The sequence below is a fragment of the Chelonoidis abingdonii genome, chromosome 1 (assembly GCF_003597395.2).
Source record: "Chelonoidis abingdonii isolate Lonesome George chromosome 1, CheloAbing_2.0, whole genome shotgun sequence".
NCBI lineage: Eukaryota > Metazoa > Chordata > Testudines > Testudinidae > Chelonoidis > Chelonoidis abingdonii.
The window spans coordinates 237,167,312-237,180,195 of NC_133769.1; the positions used below are offsets into that span (position 1 = coordinate 237,167,312).

At 41.9% G+C, this 12,884-nt stretch overlaps 1 protein-coding gene across 1 annotated transcript in view; it reads left to right on the forward strand.

The window, feature by feature from the left end:
* Window positions 1-12,884, forward strand: part of GPR143 (G protein-coupled receptor 143) — a 41,706-nt gene that overhangs the window by 10,669 nt on the left and 18,153 nt on the right. The window contains exons 4-7 of the mRNA XM_032777662.1: window positions 1,045-1,137; window positions 3,810-3,919; window positions 8,154-8,262; window positions 11,080-11,197. Coding sequence (XP_032633553.1) covers window positions 1,045-1,137; window positions 3,810-3,919; window positions 8,154-8,262; window positions 11,080-11,197 — 430 coding nt within the window. The remainder of the gene's footprint in view (window positions 1-1,044; window positions 1,138-3,809; window positions 3,920-8,153; window positions 8,263-11,079; window positions 11,198-12,884) is intronic.

Genomic DNA, 12,884 nt, shown 5'->3' on the forward strand with positions numbered 1-12,884 from the left:
AAAAAGACCTTCAGTTTGCCAGTACTGAGCACAGAATTATGTGATATTATACCCAGACAATATTGAGCAATCAGATACTGGAGACACAGTGCAATTGGCAAATGTTATTATATGCGTCTCCAGAACAAGTACAAAAGTCCCCGATTTAAACTAGTATTAACCCTAGCCTGTATAGGACAAACTTAAATTTTACATGTATAGTAAAGCTTTGATGCCCAGGAATTATGGAACTGTTAAGCAGTAACAAGCTAGACTATGTGATTTCTAGTGTATATTATGAAAATTCTTCACATATTTTACCCTAATTATTTCCATCAAGGTTATCTAAATTTCCTATGCCAGACAAGGCTATGCCCTGTAATGACATTCATATTATTTCCTATGGGCCGTGATTCAAGTGTTCAGAGACATGCATACGTAAGTCATACCCTTCTAGCCTGAGGCAATATGGGCTTGATTCTGCTCCCTCCAAAATCAGTCACAAAACTTTCAGGTCTTGACTCACAGCCTACTGAAGTCAATAGAAAAACTCCCATTGACTTCAGCGGGGTCTGGATCAGGCCCTTGTTGATGCAGATGAAGCAAAATGTGATCATAACTGTTAAAGTTTGTGATTTCCAAATCCCCGCAAGGGCTGAAGTTTATGTAACTGTTCATGCTGTTTGGGGAGCCCTTCGTCCTTCTCCTTATAGCTTTTCCCACCCCAATTCCCACTTCCACGGGTCACAGGAAGGGAGGAGCCTGGGGGGGGGGGGGCTACCAGAGGCTTGTGTGTGGGCAAGAGTCACTTACAGCTCTGTTGACAGGAAGGGACAGAGGCAGGGCCTCTTATCTCAACCTGAACAAGTGCATTGACTTAGCTCAGCTCTTATTTTCCCCAAACTACTTTACCTTTTCCTAGTTACTGTACTGCCAGTGGGATGTTGTTCTGCTTGCATACATGTACAATTCTTTTGAATGGCTGCAATGTGAAATTCTAAAGCAATTCCAAATGCACATGATGAGTGACATTAACAGCTTCTTTTCCATTTCATGTGCTTCCAGTACAATTGTGTTGTACCACATGATGACATGGGGCCTGGCAATCCTGCTGTGTGTGGAGGGAATTGCCATGCTTTACTACCCTTCTGTTGCTAGGTAAGCAAGACATTAAAAAAATATCTAGCTCTGTGATTACTTGAATGACTTAGTCAGTTTCGGAAATGGAGGGTCAAGTTTTTCCCCCAATTACAAGAGTGTAAATGCTGAATATTGGAGTCAATGAAGATATTCCAGATTTACAGTAAGGACTGTTAGAGCAAATTTGGCCCTGAGTGAATTAAGCTATGTCTACACTGGAGACCTTACAGTGGCACAGCTGTACCGATGCAGCTGCACTGCTGTAAGATCTCGCAAGTAGCTGCTCTATGCCGATGGGAAAGAGCTCTCCCATCAACATAGTTACACGGCCCCCAACAACTGGCGGTAGCTATGTTGGTGGAAGAAACTCTCCCGCCAACATAGCACTGTGCTCACTACCATTTATGCCAGGGAGACTTGTCGCTGGGAGTGTGTGTGCATTTTTTCACACCCCTGAATGACACAAGTTTTGCCATCATAAGTGGTAGAGTAGGCATGGCCTTAAAATATCATATCCTATTTCTCTCATGCCCTATGCTCTGTCCATCCAACTCTTCTCCTACTCATGACTCTCCACTTTAGTATCAGGCTAACCCCTATGCTGAAACAGCCTCCCTTTGCTTGTGTGATCCCTTCCTCTTTTAAATTCCTTCTCAAAACTCACTTTTCCTTCAATCACTGATTATGCACCAGGACCATCTACTCCTACTTTGGGTCCCAACTACTGAAAAACCAACAACTAGAGAAGTCCCAAAGATGTTCTTATACTCGTGTATGGTTTGATCACTGAATATAAAATGATGGGGTCTAAATTAGCTGTTACTGCTCAAGAAGTGATCTTGGAGTCATTGTGGATAGTTCTCTGAAAACATCCACTCAGTGTGCAGTGGCAGTCAAAAAAGTGAACAGAATGCTGGGAATAATTCAGAAAGAGATAGATCAGTGGTCGGCAACCTCTGGCATGTGGCTCGCCAGGGTAAGCACCCTGGTGGGCCGGGCCAGTTTGTTTACCTGCCGCGTCAGCAGGTTCAGCCTATCGCGGCTCCCACTGGCCATGATTCACCGTCTCAGGCCAATGGGGGCTGCGGGAAGTGGCGCGGGCCAAGGGATGTGCTTGCCATGGCTTCCTACCACCCCCATTGGCCTGGAGTGGTGAACTGCAGCCAGTGGGAGCTGCGATCAGCTGAACCTGCAGATGCAGCAGGTAAACAAACTCCCCCCCCCCCCCCAAGTGTACTTACCCTGGTGAGCCACATGCCAAAGGTTGCCAACTCCTGAGATAGATAATAGAATAGAAAATATCATGTTGCCTCTATATAAATCCATGGTGCACCCACATCTTGAATACTGTGTGCAGATGCGGTCACCCCAAAAGATATATTGGAATTGGAAAAGGTTCAGAAAAGGGCAACAAAAATGATTAGGGATATGGAACGGCTTCTGTATGAGGAGAGATTAATAAGACTGGAACTTTTCAGCTTGGAAAAGAGACGGCTAAGGTGAGATATGATTGAGGTCTATAAAATCATGACTGCTGTAGAGAAAGTAGATAAGGAAGTGCTTACTACTTCTCATAATACAAGAACTAGGGGTCACTAAATGAAATTAATAGACAGCAAATTTAAGACAAATAAAAGGAAGTATTTCTTCAGACAACGCACAGTCGCCTGTGGAACTCCTTTCCAGAGGATATTGTGAAGGCCAAGACCATAACAGGGTTCAAAAAAGAACTAGATAAATTCATGGAGGATAGGTCTATCAATGGCTATTAGCCAGGATGGGCAGGAATGGTGTCCCTAGCCTTTGTTTGCCAGAAGCTGGGAATGGGAGACAGGGGATGGATCAGTTGATCATTACCTGTTCTGTTCATTCCCTCTGGAGGACCTGGCACTGGCTGCTGTCGGAGGACAGTCTGCTGGGCTAGATGGATCTTTGGTCTGGCCCAGTAGGGCCATTCTTAAGTTCTTATGTTATGTTCTTATGAATAACTTAACTTTGGTAAGTACCAAAAATAAAACAATTTATACACATAACTCAGAGTCAATGGGTATGTCTACACTGCAGCTGGGAGGCATGATTCTCAGCATAGGTAGACAGACATGAGCTAGCATGCTAAAAATAGCAGTGTAGACTGCTGTAGGGGCACACACCTTCATTGCTACTTTTAGCATGCTCTCTCAAGCAGGGCTAGCACAAGTCTGTTCACAGTGCTGAAAAAAAATCACATCTCCCAGCTGTGGTGTAGACATAACCAATATGAACCTTCAGTCATCTGCTTGGGTTTCTGCCAGGACCAGAGAGAAACATGCCACATAAAATGGGTGCTTACTTGCCCCATAGACCATCCCTGACATGGCCATGGAAGGTGAGGGCATTAAGGCTTCCACAGGCTCCTAGAGGAGGAGAAGATCATGCCAAAGAAGTTTTATATCCTATTATCCCTTCTTCTTCCACCTTGTCTTAGCTTCATTTTTTTTTCTTCCACCCAAATTGCTGGAAGGAAGCATTGAAACTCAACTGTATTTCAATAGTATACTTTGTGACTCACTTGAGCTGGCCAGAATCAATGTGTCACAACATTTTTGGATCTGTTTATTTCATTCCATATTTTTAGCTAAATATGATGTAAGTAGAATAGCCAAGACTACAAGGTATGAAGAAGAATTAATCTTTTAATGGTCTCTTCTCAGTTGTGAAAATGGCCTGCAGCATGCAATTCCTCATTACATCACTACCTATGCCCCACTTCTGCTAGTTTTGGTGGTCAATCCAATCCTCTTTAGAAGGACGGTAACAGGAGGTAAGTTCCTAAATGCCAACATTAGTTAGTATATGTGATGTAAAAAAATAATAGTAATGTAAAAGCCATGTCTGTATATCCTGTTTTGTGGGGGAGTCCCTTATGAACAAAGGCATGTAAGGATGCAACTTGTCAAGGGAAAGAAATGCACCAGGATTTTTTAGCATAGCAGCTAGGTACCAAAAGCAAGGCTTTGTGTACATGAGGGATTTGCTCCAGGTATGGGCATTGGTGGCCAACAACACCATCAACATAGCTGTGCTGGTACAAAACACTATTGTAGATGGACAAAACTGCATTACATCTTCTCAAAATTTAGTAAAGCTGCGCTGGTACTTATAGCAGTCTGAACTGTCTATGCTAGGGGCTTGAACTGGTGCAGCTATAGTTGGCCACTGAGAACTGAAGTCAGGATTATTCTCTAGTATAGACAAGGTCTAAGTCACTGCGATATTGTAATGAAATGCAGACTACATTGGCTTCCCTGCAGCTCTCTCATTAATTGCACATTGAGTCAGATATTGGTTTTACATGTGGTCAAATATGATTGGAATTTGGTTACTCATGGCTTTAATGTTAGGAACAAAAGCCTGAAATTGAGCTTGTACACAACTCTATCAGGGGCCTGATGACCACATCTAACTTATTTTTCCATGTATCCGAAAGAGGAGCCTGAAATAAAACCTCGGAGCCAAACAATCCCAGACTTTGTATTTAATATTATACCCCCCCAATGCTCAGTGTATTACATAATATAAATCCACAAGTTTGCATTAAAATATACACATACTAAAATATTTAAAAGAAACTCTTGAAACCCCCCCCCAATCCCATTACAAATGCAATCTCTGTCTCATCGTCCTTTCCTTCCCTCATTCCTTAATCCTCACTTCCAAGAAAAAGGCTGAGAAAACAGACAGGTTTTTAATAACAATAAAATAATAAAATAAATAATAATTTATATTGTTTATATCCTAGAGGCTTCAGCCAGAACCAAGACCTCATTGTGCCAGGCACTGTACACACAGAACAAAAAGACTGTTCTGCCATATCCATCATACTAGCGTTCTGGTGAACCGCAGTAGGAAGTTTAAACAATGAGGAGTACTTGTGGCACCTTAGAGACTAACACATTTATTTGGGCATAAGCTTTCGTGGGCTAAAACGCACTTCATCAGGTGCATGGAGTGGAAAATACAGTAGGAAGATAGATATACATACACAGTAGGAACTTTATGTCAGAGCCAAGAGCCCTCATCAAGAACACAGTCAATTTAGATGAGGAGGAGGATCTCAGCTTAGTGGTAGATCATAGCTGCCATGGTACCATGTGAGAAGAAAAAGAGTCTCTCTCTCTTTCTCTCCAACAGCCAAAACCTTTATAAGGTCAAAAACTCTTTAAACTTTGTCCAGAAATCTGCTGGTGGTCAGAGCAGAGCATAGTGTAAACTGTTCTCTAATAATAAGCAAATAAAAAGAGACACAGCCTTTCCAAGCACTGACTTGGCAATTGCAGCTACCTGGGCATCCAGGAGCAGCTACATTTTGATCAAAGTGATGAAGCACATTATCGAGGGCCAATAAGGAAGGCTCTTCTGATGTTGCATTGGTACCTGCAGTCCTATAGGTATATAGAAGCTACACTTCTTTATCTTCTTGTCAGTGAATAAGGGTTACTTCAGGCTGCACCCTAGCTTCCATGCTGTAAAGTGAACTAATATCGATGACTAGAGCAGCCATATGCTTTCAGTCTCCCTATTTTACATGATCAAAAGCAACAAACAAGACAAAAGTCTTCACAAGAGAGCGCAAAGTATGCCTGCATTCCCTGTGAATGTCTGTATTGCACACAGCCTAGCTTCCCATCTCTGCAGAGGGAGTCCTAAGTGACTTACAGGTGAAGAACTCAGAAAACAAAGGCATAACAATTGCATAGTTAAACACACTATCAAAACACTTGTTTCATTTTACATTTTTAAAAGGTGAAACAGTTAACATCGCTGGCAGGTGTTTGTCCAACTTATTTTTTTTAAATCCTCCATTGATGGGGATTCCACAATCCTCTTGTATGCCTATATCAGAGCTTAACTAGCCTTTTAGTTAGAATATTTTCCCCTGATATCTAACCTAAATCTTCCTTGCTGCAGATTAAGCCCATTGCTTTGTTCACCTACTTTCATTGGACATGAAGAACAATTATTCACCATCCTCTTTAAAACAGTGCTTAACAGACTTGAAAGCTGTTATAAAGATCTCCCCCACCCCTGACTTTCAAGACTAAACATACCCAGGTTTTTTTAACCTTCCCTCACAGGTTAGGATTTTTAAACCTTTTATCATTTTTGTTGGTCTCCTCTGGACTTTCTCCAATTTGTCCATATCTTTTCTAAAGGGTGGTGCCAAGAATTGGACACTATACTAATAGCTGGGGCCTCATTAGTGCCAAGTAGAGTGGAACAAGTACCTCCCGTGTCTTACATACAACACCCCTGTTAATACGCATCGGAATATTAGCCTTTTTTGCAACTGCATCCCATTGCTAATTCCATCGAAATTTGTGATCCATTATAACCCCCAGATCCTGTTACCATCTAGCCAATTATTCCCCATTTTGTAGTTGTTCATTTGATTATTTTCTTCCTAAGTGAAGTATTTTGCGCTATCTTTATTGAATTTCATCTTGTTGAATTCAGACCAATTCTCCAATTTATAAAAGGTCATTTTGAATTCTAATCCTGTCCTCCAAGTGCTCACAACCCCTCCCAGCTTGGTGTCATCTGCACATTTTATAAGCATATTCTCCACTCCATTATTCAAGTCATTAATGAAAATATTGAGTAGAACTGGAACAAGGTCTGACCCCAGAAAGACGCACCTAGATACACCCTACTAATTTGATAGCAAACCACTGATAGCTACTGTTTGAGTCTAGTCTTTCAACTAGTTTGCTTATGAGAATGTCACGTGAGACTGCATCAAAAGCCTTACTAAAATCAAAATCTATCATGTCTGGTGCTTCCCTCCTTATCCACTTGGCCAGTAAACCCAGCAAAAAAGGAAATTAGGTTGGTTTGGCATGATTTGTTCTTTACAAATTCTGCTGCCTATTCCTTATAACCCTATTTTCCTCTAGGTGCTTACAAATTGATTGTTTAATTATTTGTTTCATTATTTTTCCCACTATAAAAGTTAGGCTGACTGGTCTGTAGTTTCCCGGGTCATCTTTGCTCCCCCTTTCAAAGATAGGTGCTTTGCCTTTTTCCAGTCTTCTGGGACTTTACCTATGTCCTCCAGGAGCTGGCTAAGATAATTGCTAACATTTCCGAGATTGCTTCAGCTCGTTCCTTAAGTACATACGATGATTTTGATCAGTCCCTGCCAACCTGAATACATCTAATTTATCTAAATATTCTTTAACTTGTTCTTTCCCTATTTTGGCTTCTGTTCCTTCCCTCTTGTTGCTTTGTTTCAACTATCTGGTCACCATTAATCCTTTTAGTGAAGACTAAAGCAGAACAGGCATTAAACACCTCTGCCTTCTTCATGTAGTCAATTATTAGCACTCCTTTCCCACTAAGTAGAGGACCTATAGTTTCCTTCATCTTTCTCTTACTCCTAATGTATTTAAATAACTTGTTCTTATTGCCTTTTTGTGCCTTAGCCTCTCTCATTTTGTCCCTACATGCTCATGCTATTCTTTTGTACTCCTCCTAGCAATTTGTACATGTTTTCACTTTTGGTAGGATTCCTTTTTCGATATTCAGCTTATTAAAGAGCGTCTGACTGAGCCATGTTGGTTTATGCCTATTCTTTCTCTCTCTTCTTTGCATCAGGATAGTTTGCAGTTGTGCCTTTAATATTGTCTCTTTGAGAAACTGCCAGCTCTCCTGAACTCCTTTTTCTCTTGGATTTTCTTCCCATGGAACCTCACCTACCATTTCTCTGAGTTTGTTAAAGTCTGCCTTTTAAAAAGTCCATTGTCCTTATTCTGCTACTTTCACTCCTCCCTTTCCTTAGAATCATGAAATCTATCATTTCATGATAACTTTCACCCAAATTGCCTTCCACCTTCTGTTTGCTAGCAGTTCTTCCCTGCTGGTTAAAATCAAGTCCCATCACAGCAGTAACCTGAGCTACAGCTTCTCCTCTTCCCTTTCCCACTCTCTGGATCCCTGTAAATAAATAAAAAAAAACCCATAGCCAGGTACTCATTATACAATTCTGTACTTTCCAGTTGCCTCATTGCTCAAAGGAAGACAAGGAATCTACACAGAGAATGAAAGACGCGTGGGGATGGAGATTCAGATCCGCTTTTTCAAAATTATGCTGGTGTTCATTATATGGTAGGAGGCGTATTTTTTAAAAAACTCTGAATACTTCCTAACTTCCCAAGGTGGGGGGAGTGAACGACATCGGTGGGTTTGCTCTATTTGTTTGTCAACCTGACAGTTTCAAGGGGAGGAATTGTCTATAAAGTAAAATGTTCTAAATTATTTTACTTAGTAGCTGAAGCATTAAGCTGCCTCTTGCAGTTGTGACACAAGTTCCAGAATATACAGCTGGAGAGAAAAAAAGTTTGAGCAACATGAAAACAAAAGACTCAAAGAAAAATGGGAAAAAAAGATAAGTAGGCATTGACTGGGTAGGTAGCCGCCTAGAGCAATAGTCTGAAAAATACAAAGATTGCTATGGTCACTCTCCACAAGAGTAGCCTCAATGTGGTCTGGCTGTGGAATTTCAGACCACTTTTTCCCGTCTCCGATATGGTATCCTTTGGCAGTTTTCTTTGGGACACAATTTTGCCTTTCTGCAGTGGCAACTTCCTTATAAAGCATGCTGCGGCTAGTACAAAAGATTCTGGAGTACTACTGGGAGTGAAGGTGTTGACTGCTCAGCACAAACTGCTGAACAAACAGAAGATCCTTTCAGAAGAAGAAATTATTATTTGCTATTTATATTACATGAGCACATTTGAGATGAGATTGGGGGTCCATCATGCAAGGCACCATACAAACATACAGCAACAGATGGTCCCTATCATGAAGAACTTGCTGTCTAAACAGATAGCTGGAAATAGTGTAGGAAAGGAAACAGTGTCAAAGAGGGAATGCGGCTTGCCTTAGGTCATGTGTGGGAGCAGCCTGCTAAAGTGGACGGGTTGGGGGGAATGGAGCAGGGAAGAAGTGTGAGGGGAGCAAGGTGGAGGGAGAAAAACGTGAGGTTTTCACATAGAATGGGAATGACCCATTTGACTATGCAGGAGAAATACAGAGAAACTGCACTAAAGTCTGTTCACTAGGGCTAAAACCTGGGCTTTCTGACATACCCTCTCTTTGGCGCTGAAAATTATTGACTCATTTAACTTGATGTTTGCTAGCTGACCACGAGCTGCCCTTATTGGTAAGAACTATTGATATGTTATGGCAATTTCAGAGTCATCTGCAATCCTCTTTTGATGTGATTTTTAAAGTCCATTTTAATGTAACTCTGAAGTTTGTAGTTGTTTAGGGAATGATATGCAGCAACGTAGCAATGCTATATATATTTAGTGTATTGTGATAAAGTTCCTCCTCTACCTTGGTGGGTCCTGCGCTTATTGGCGGATTTTGCTAGCCTCAGAGATCTTCCTATGTTGGATCAGGAGTTGGGAGGTTTTGGGGGGAACCCAGGCCCGCCCTCTACCCTGGGTTCCAGACCGGGGCCCTGTGGACTGCAGCTGTCTAGAGTGCCTTCTGGAACAGCTATATGACAACTACAATTCCCTGGGCTACTTCCCCATTGCCTCCTCCAAACACCTTCTTTATCCTCACTACCGGACCTTCCTCCTGATGTCTGTTACTCTTGTACTCCTCAGTCCTCCAGGAGCACACCCTCTCACTCCCAGCTCCTTACGCACATCTCACTAACTGGAGTGAGAGCCTTTTTATACCAGGTGTCCTGATTAGCCTTAATTAATTCTAGTAACTTCCCAATTGGCTACAGGTGTCCTAATTAGCCTGCCTGCCTTAATTAGTTCTAGAAAGTTCCTGAGTGTTCTGTAATAGTCCCTGTTATCTCACCCAGGGAAAAGAGACCTGCTTAACCTGGAGCTAATGTATCTACCTCCGACCACTCTCTTGTAGCCATCTGGCCTGACCCTGTCACAGTATGTATGAACATTGCAACTCTATTTACATGCCATATTATAATGTGCCCTTGATACCAGAGTGCCCCCTTGTATCAGGACATAGTGTTGCAGGCACTCTTCCTCTCTAACACCCCTTGTTCTCCCAGGTCTGCAATGGCCAGCTCCTCTAGCCAGGTCAGGTTTCAGTCCAGTCCCCTTCCAGGGTTAACAGAACACAAATTAAATCTTAACTCAAAATAGCCACCTGGGCATTAAAGCCCACAGTATAAACACTAACCCTTCATAGAGACCCAACATTGTCAAGGTTGGGGCTCTGACTGGGCTAGGTTACTTGGATTAGGGCAGGAAAAGCCTTCTTTCCTTTTCCTGGCTTCACCCAGAATTGGCCTGTAGTAGGTACAGCCACTGTTTTTTATCTGGCCCGCTGGGCCTTGATTGGCCTCTACCTGCTCCTGGTCCTGATAGGTGCTGTAGAACCAGCTCTCTCTGGTTTTGCCTGCAGTTGATCATGGGAGAGTTCTCTAGGCAATCCATAAATGTCTGAAATCAATGTCCTTCCCTTCTGGCAAGGCACCTTCTTCTGCAGGGTTTGCCAAGGCAGTGAGGCCTCTGGAAAGAAGCAGCAAATGCCTGGTACACCACGTTACAGGCTGCAAATATAAGAAGGTGCTGTTGATGACATTCCCCATTGTAGACTGTAGTACATTCTAGTCTTGTATTTTCTAATCAACTTGATTTAATTCTGCATTTTATCAGTCTACAGCAGGCTGGAATGCTAGGATTGCATTCCGTTTGGTTGTGTCTATTTCTTTGTTTCAGGCTGGGTTAGGAAAAGGATTTTGTTTCCTGATCATATTCTCCCAGACCTGCTGCTTTTTCGTATTATTGGCTACAAGCTTTAGCATTTTTTTAAAAAAACAAACAGACTTCTCCCTCTCCCTGCCAACAATCACCACAATTACGCTTTGGTAATGAAACCACTGTGTATACAAACAAATCTGTCTTTTTCTTTTCCTCTTTATCCTTGCAACAGCTGGTTACCAAACGTCATCAATGAGAGCCTGTTGTTCTACCTTGAAATGCAGCCAGATATCAATGGAAGCCCCTTGAAAAATGTTAGAAATGCTGCAATGATCACATGGATTATAATGGTAGGTCAACCATGATTTTTATTAGTCTTGGAAGTAGCTTCTGTGTATGACAGGCAGCAGCACCAATGTAATGAGTGTTTATTTCTTTCAAAATATAATCTCCCCTCGATACAAAAAAATAAATAAATAAATAAAGGGAGAGCATTTTCAAAGTTACAAGAACTCTGCAAGAAGAACTAAGGGATAAATTTTGCCCTGACTGACCCTCTGTGCATCCCTACTGAAGTCAAGATGATTCATTCATTTGAAAGACCAGAAAGGACCATTATGATCATCTACTGTGTCTTCCTGAATAACAGACTACAGAGTTTCCACCAGTGATTCCTGAATACAGGCTAACGACTTGGGTGCTTACTAGCAATTTCAGCCTGTATTTGTAACTAAGATTATTTTCTTTGCTCTTTAAAGCTGCTATGTAGAAAACATCTGTATATACAGAGAATAATTACTGGAGAGAACAATATATTGGTCTTTCAGAGAAGTGATCCAAAATACTGTAGGAACACTACTAAAGTATTTTGGACCATCACTGAACTGTAATTTCCTTATCTCCCCATAAGCGTAATGTTCCTGGACTAGTCAAAAGAGGATATTCTGGAGCTGATGATGCAGGTAGCTTCTTTGGGGAGATTTTAAATATCTGCAAAGCCTATTAGTAAAAACACACTCTTTGTTTTTCTTTTTGAAATGACAGAAAAAAATTCTAGACGAGGGTCAAGGGTATATTTGGACGAAAGTTTTAATTAAGTGAACATTAAACACATGGAAGGCACTAAAACTCTTTTAGTTGGAGTTATGGCATAGCTCTAGCTGTGAATAATTCCCCCCCTTCCCACTTTCTGGGAATCTTATAGGGATTTATAGAATTTGAGGACAGAAGGGCCCATTCGATCCTCTAGTCTGACCTCCTGTATATCACAGACCATTACATTTCACTCAGTTATCCATGTACTGAGCCCAATAATTTGTTTGGTCAAAGCATATCTTCCAGAAAGGCATCCAGTCTTGATGTCAAGATGTCAAGAGCTGGAGAATCCACTGCTTCGCTTGCAAGTTTAACCCATGTTACCACCAATTTTTTCTTCTCTTAAAACTGTCTCCTTTTTTTACGTGCACCTTGGCTACAGCCCTCTCCCCACAGAAGACTCGCCAGGCCTCCTTTACAAGCATTGTTTCTAAATCTGCCAGTCAGTAGAGCATCAGTATTAACATTTCAATTTTTCAGATGAGCCTGGCTAATCTGGACTGAAGTATTATGGATGAATGTACACCTACTGTGCATGGAACATTCCCCCACTCCCAGAACACACACGATACCCTGACACCTCCAGCTCTGCGTACCTAATTCTCTCCTTCCAGATTTTATCCTACATTAGTGTTACAAGGGATAAATTACTCCTCTTCCCAATCCCCCAGCACACCCTGCTACCCTCTGACAAGCAATCAGGCACCCCCAAGTCCCTATCTCTCCATTTCCAGGTTTCATCCTGTATTAAAGGGTTAAGTGATGCCACTCACATGGTGCCCCCTTCTGTCCCAAGGGCTGAACACACTCACATGACACAGCTCTCAGCTCTTCCTGGCCTGGAGGGCAAGAGGTCAAGTTTAGGAATTGAACTGTTTGTAGGCTGGCTTTGAAAATAAAGTGCTGATTTCCCACGAGAAAAATAGAAACATCCGAAGCATT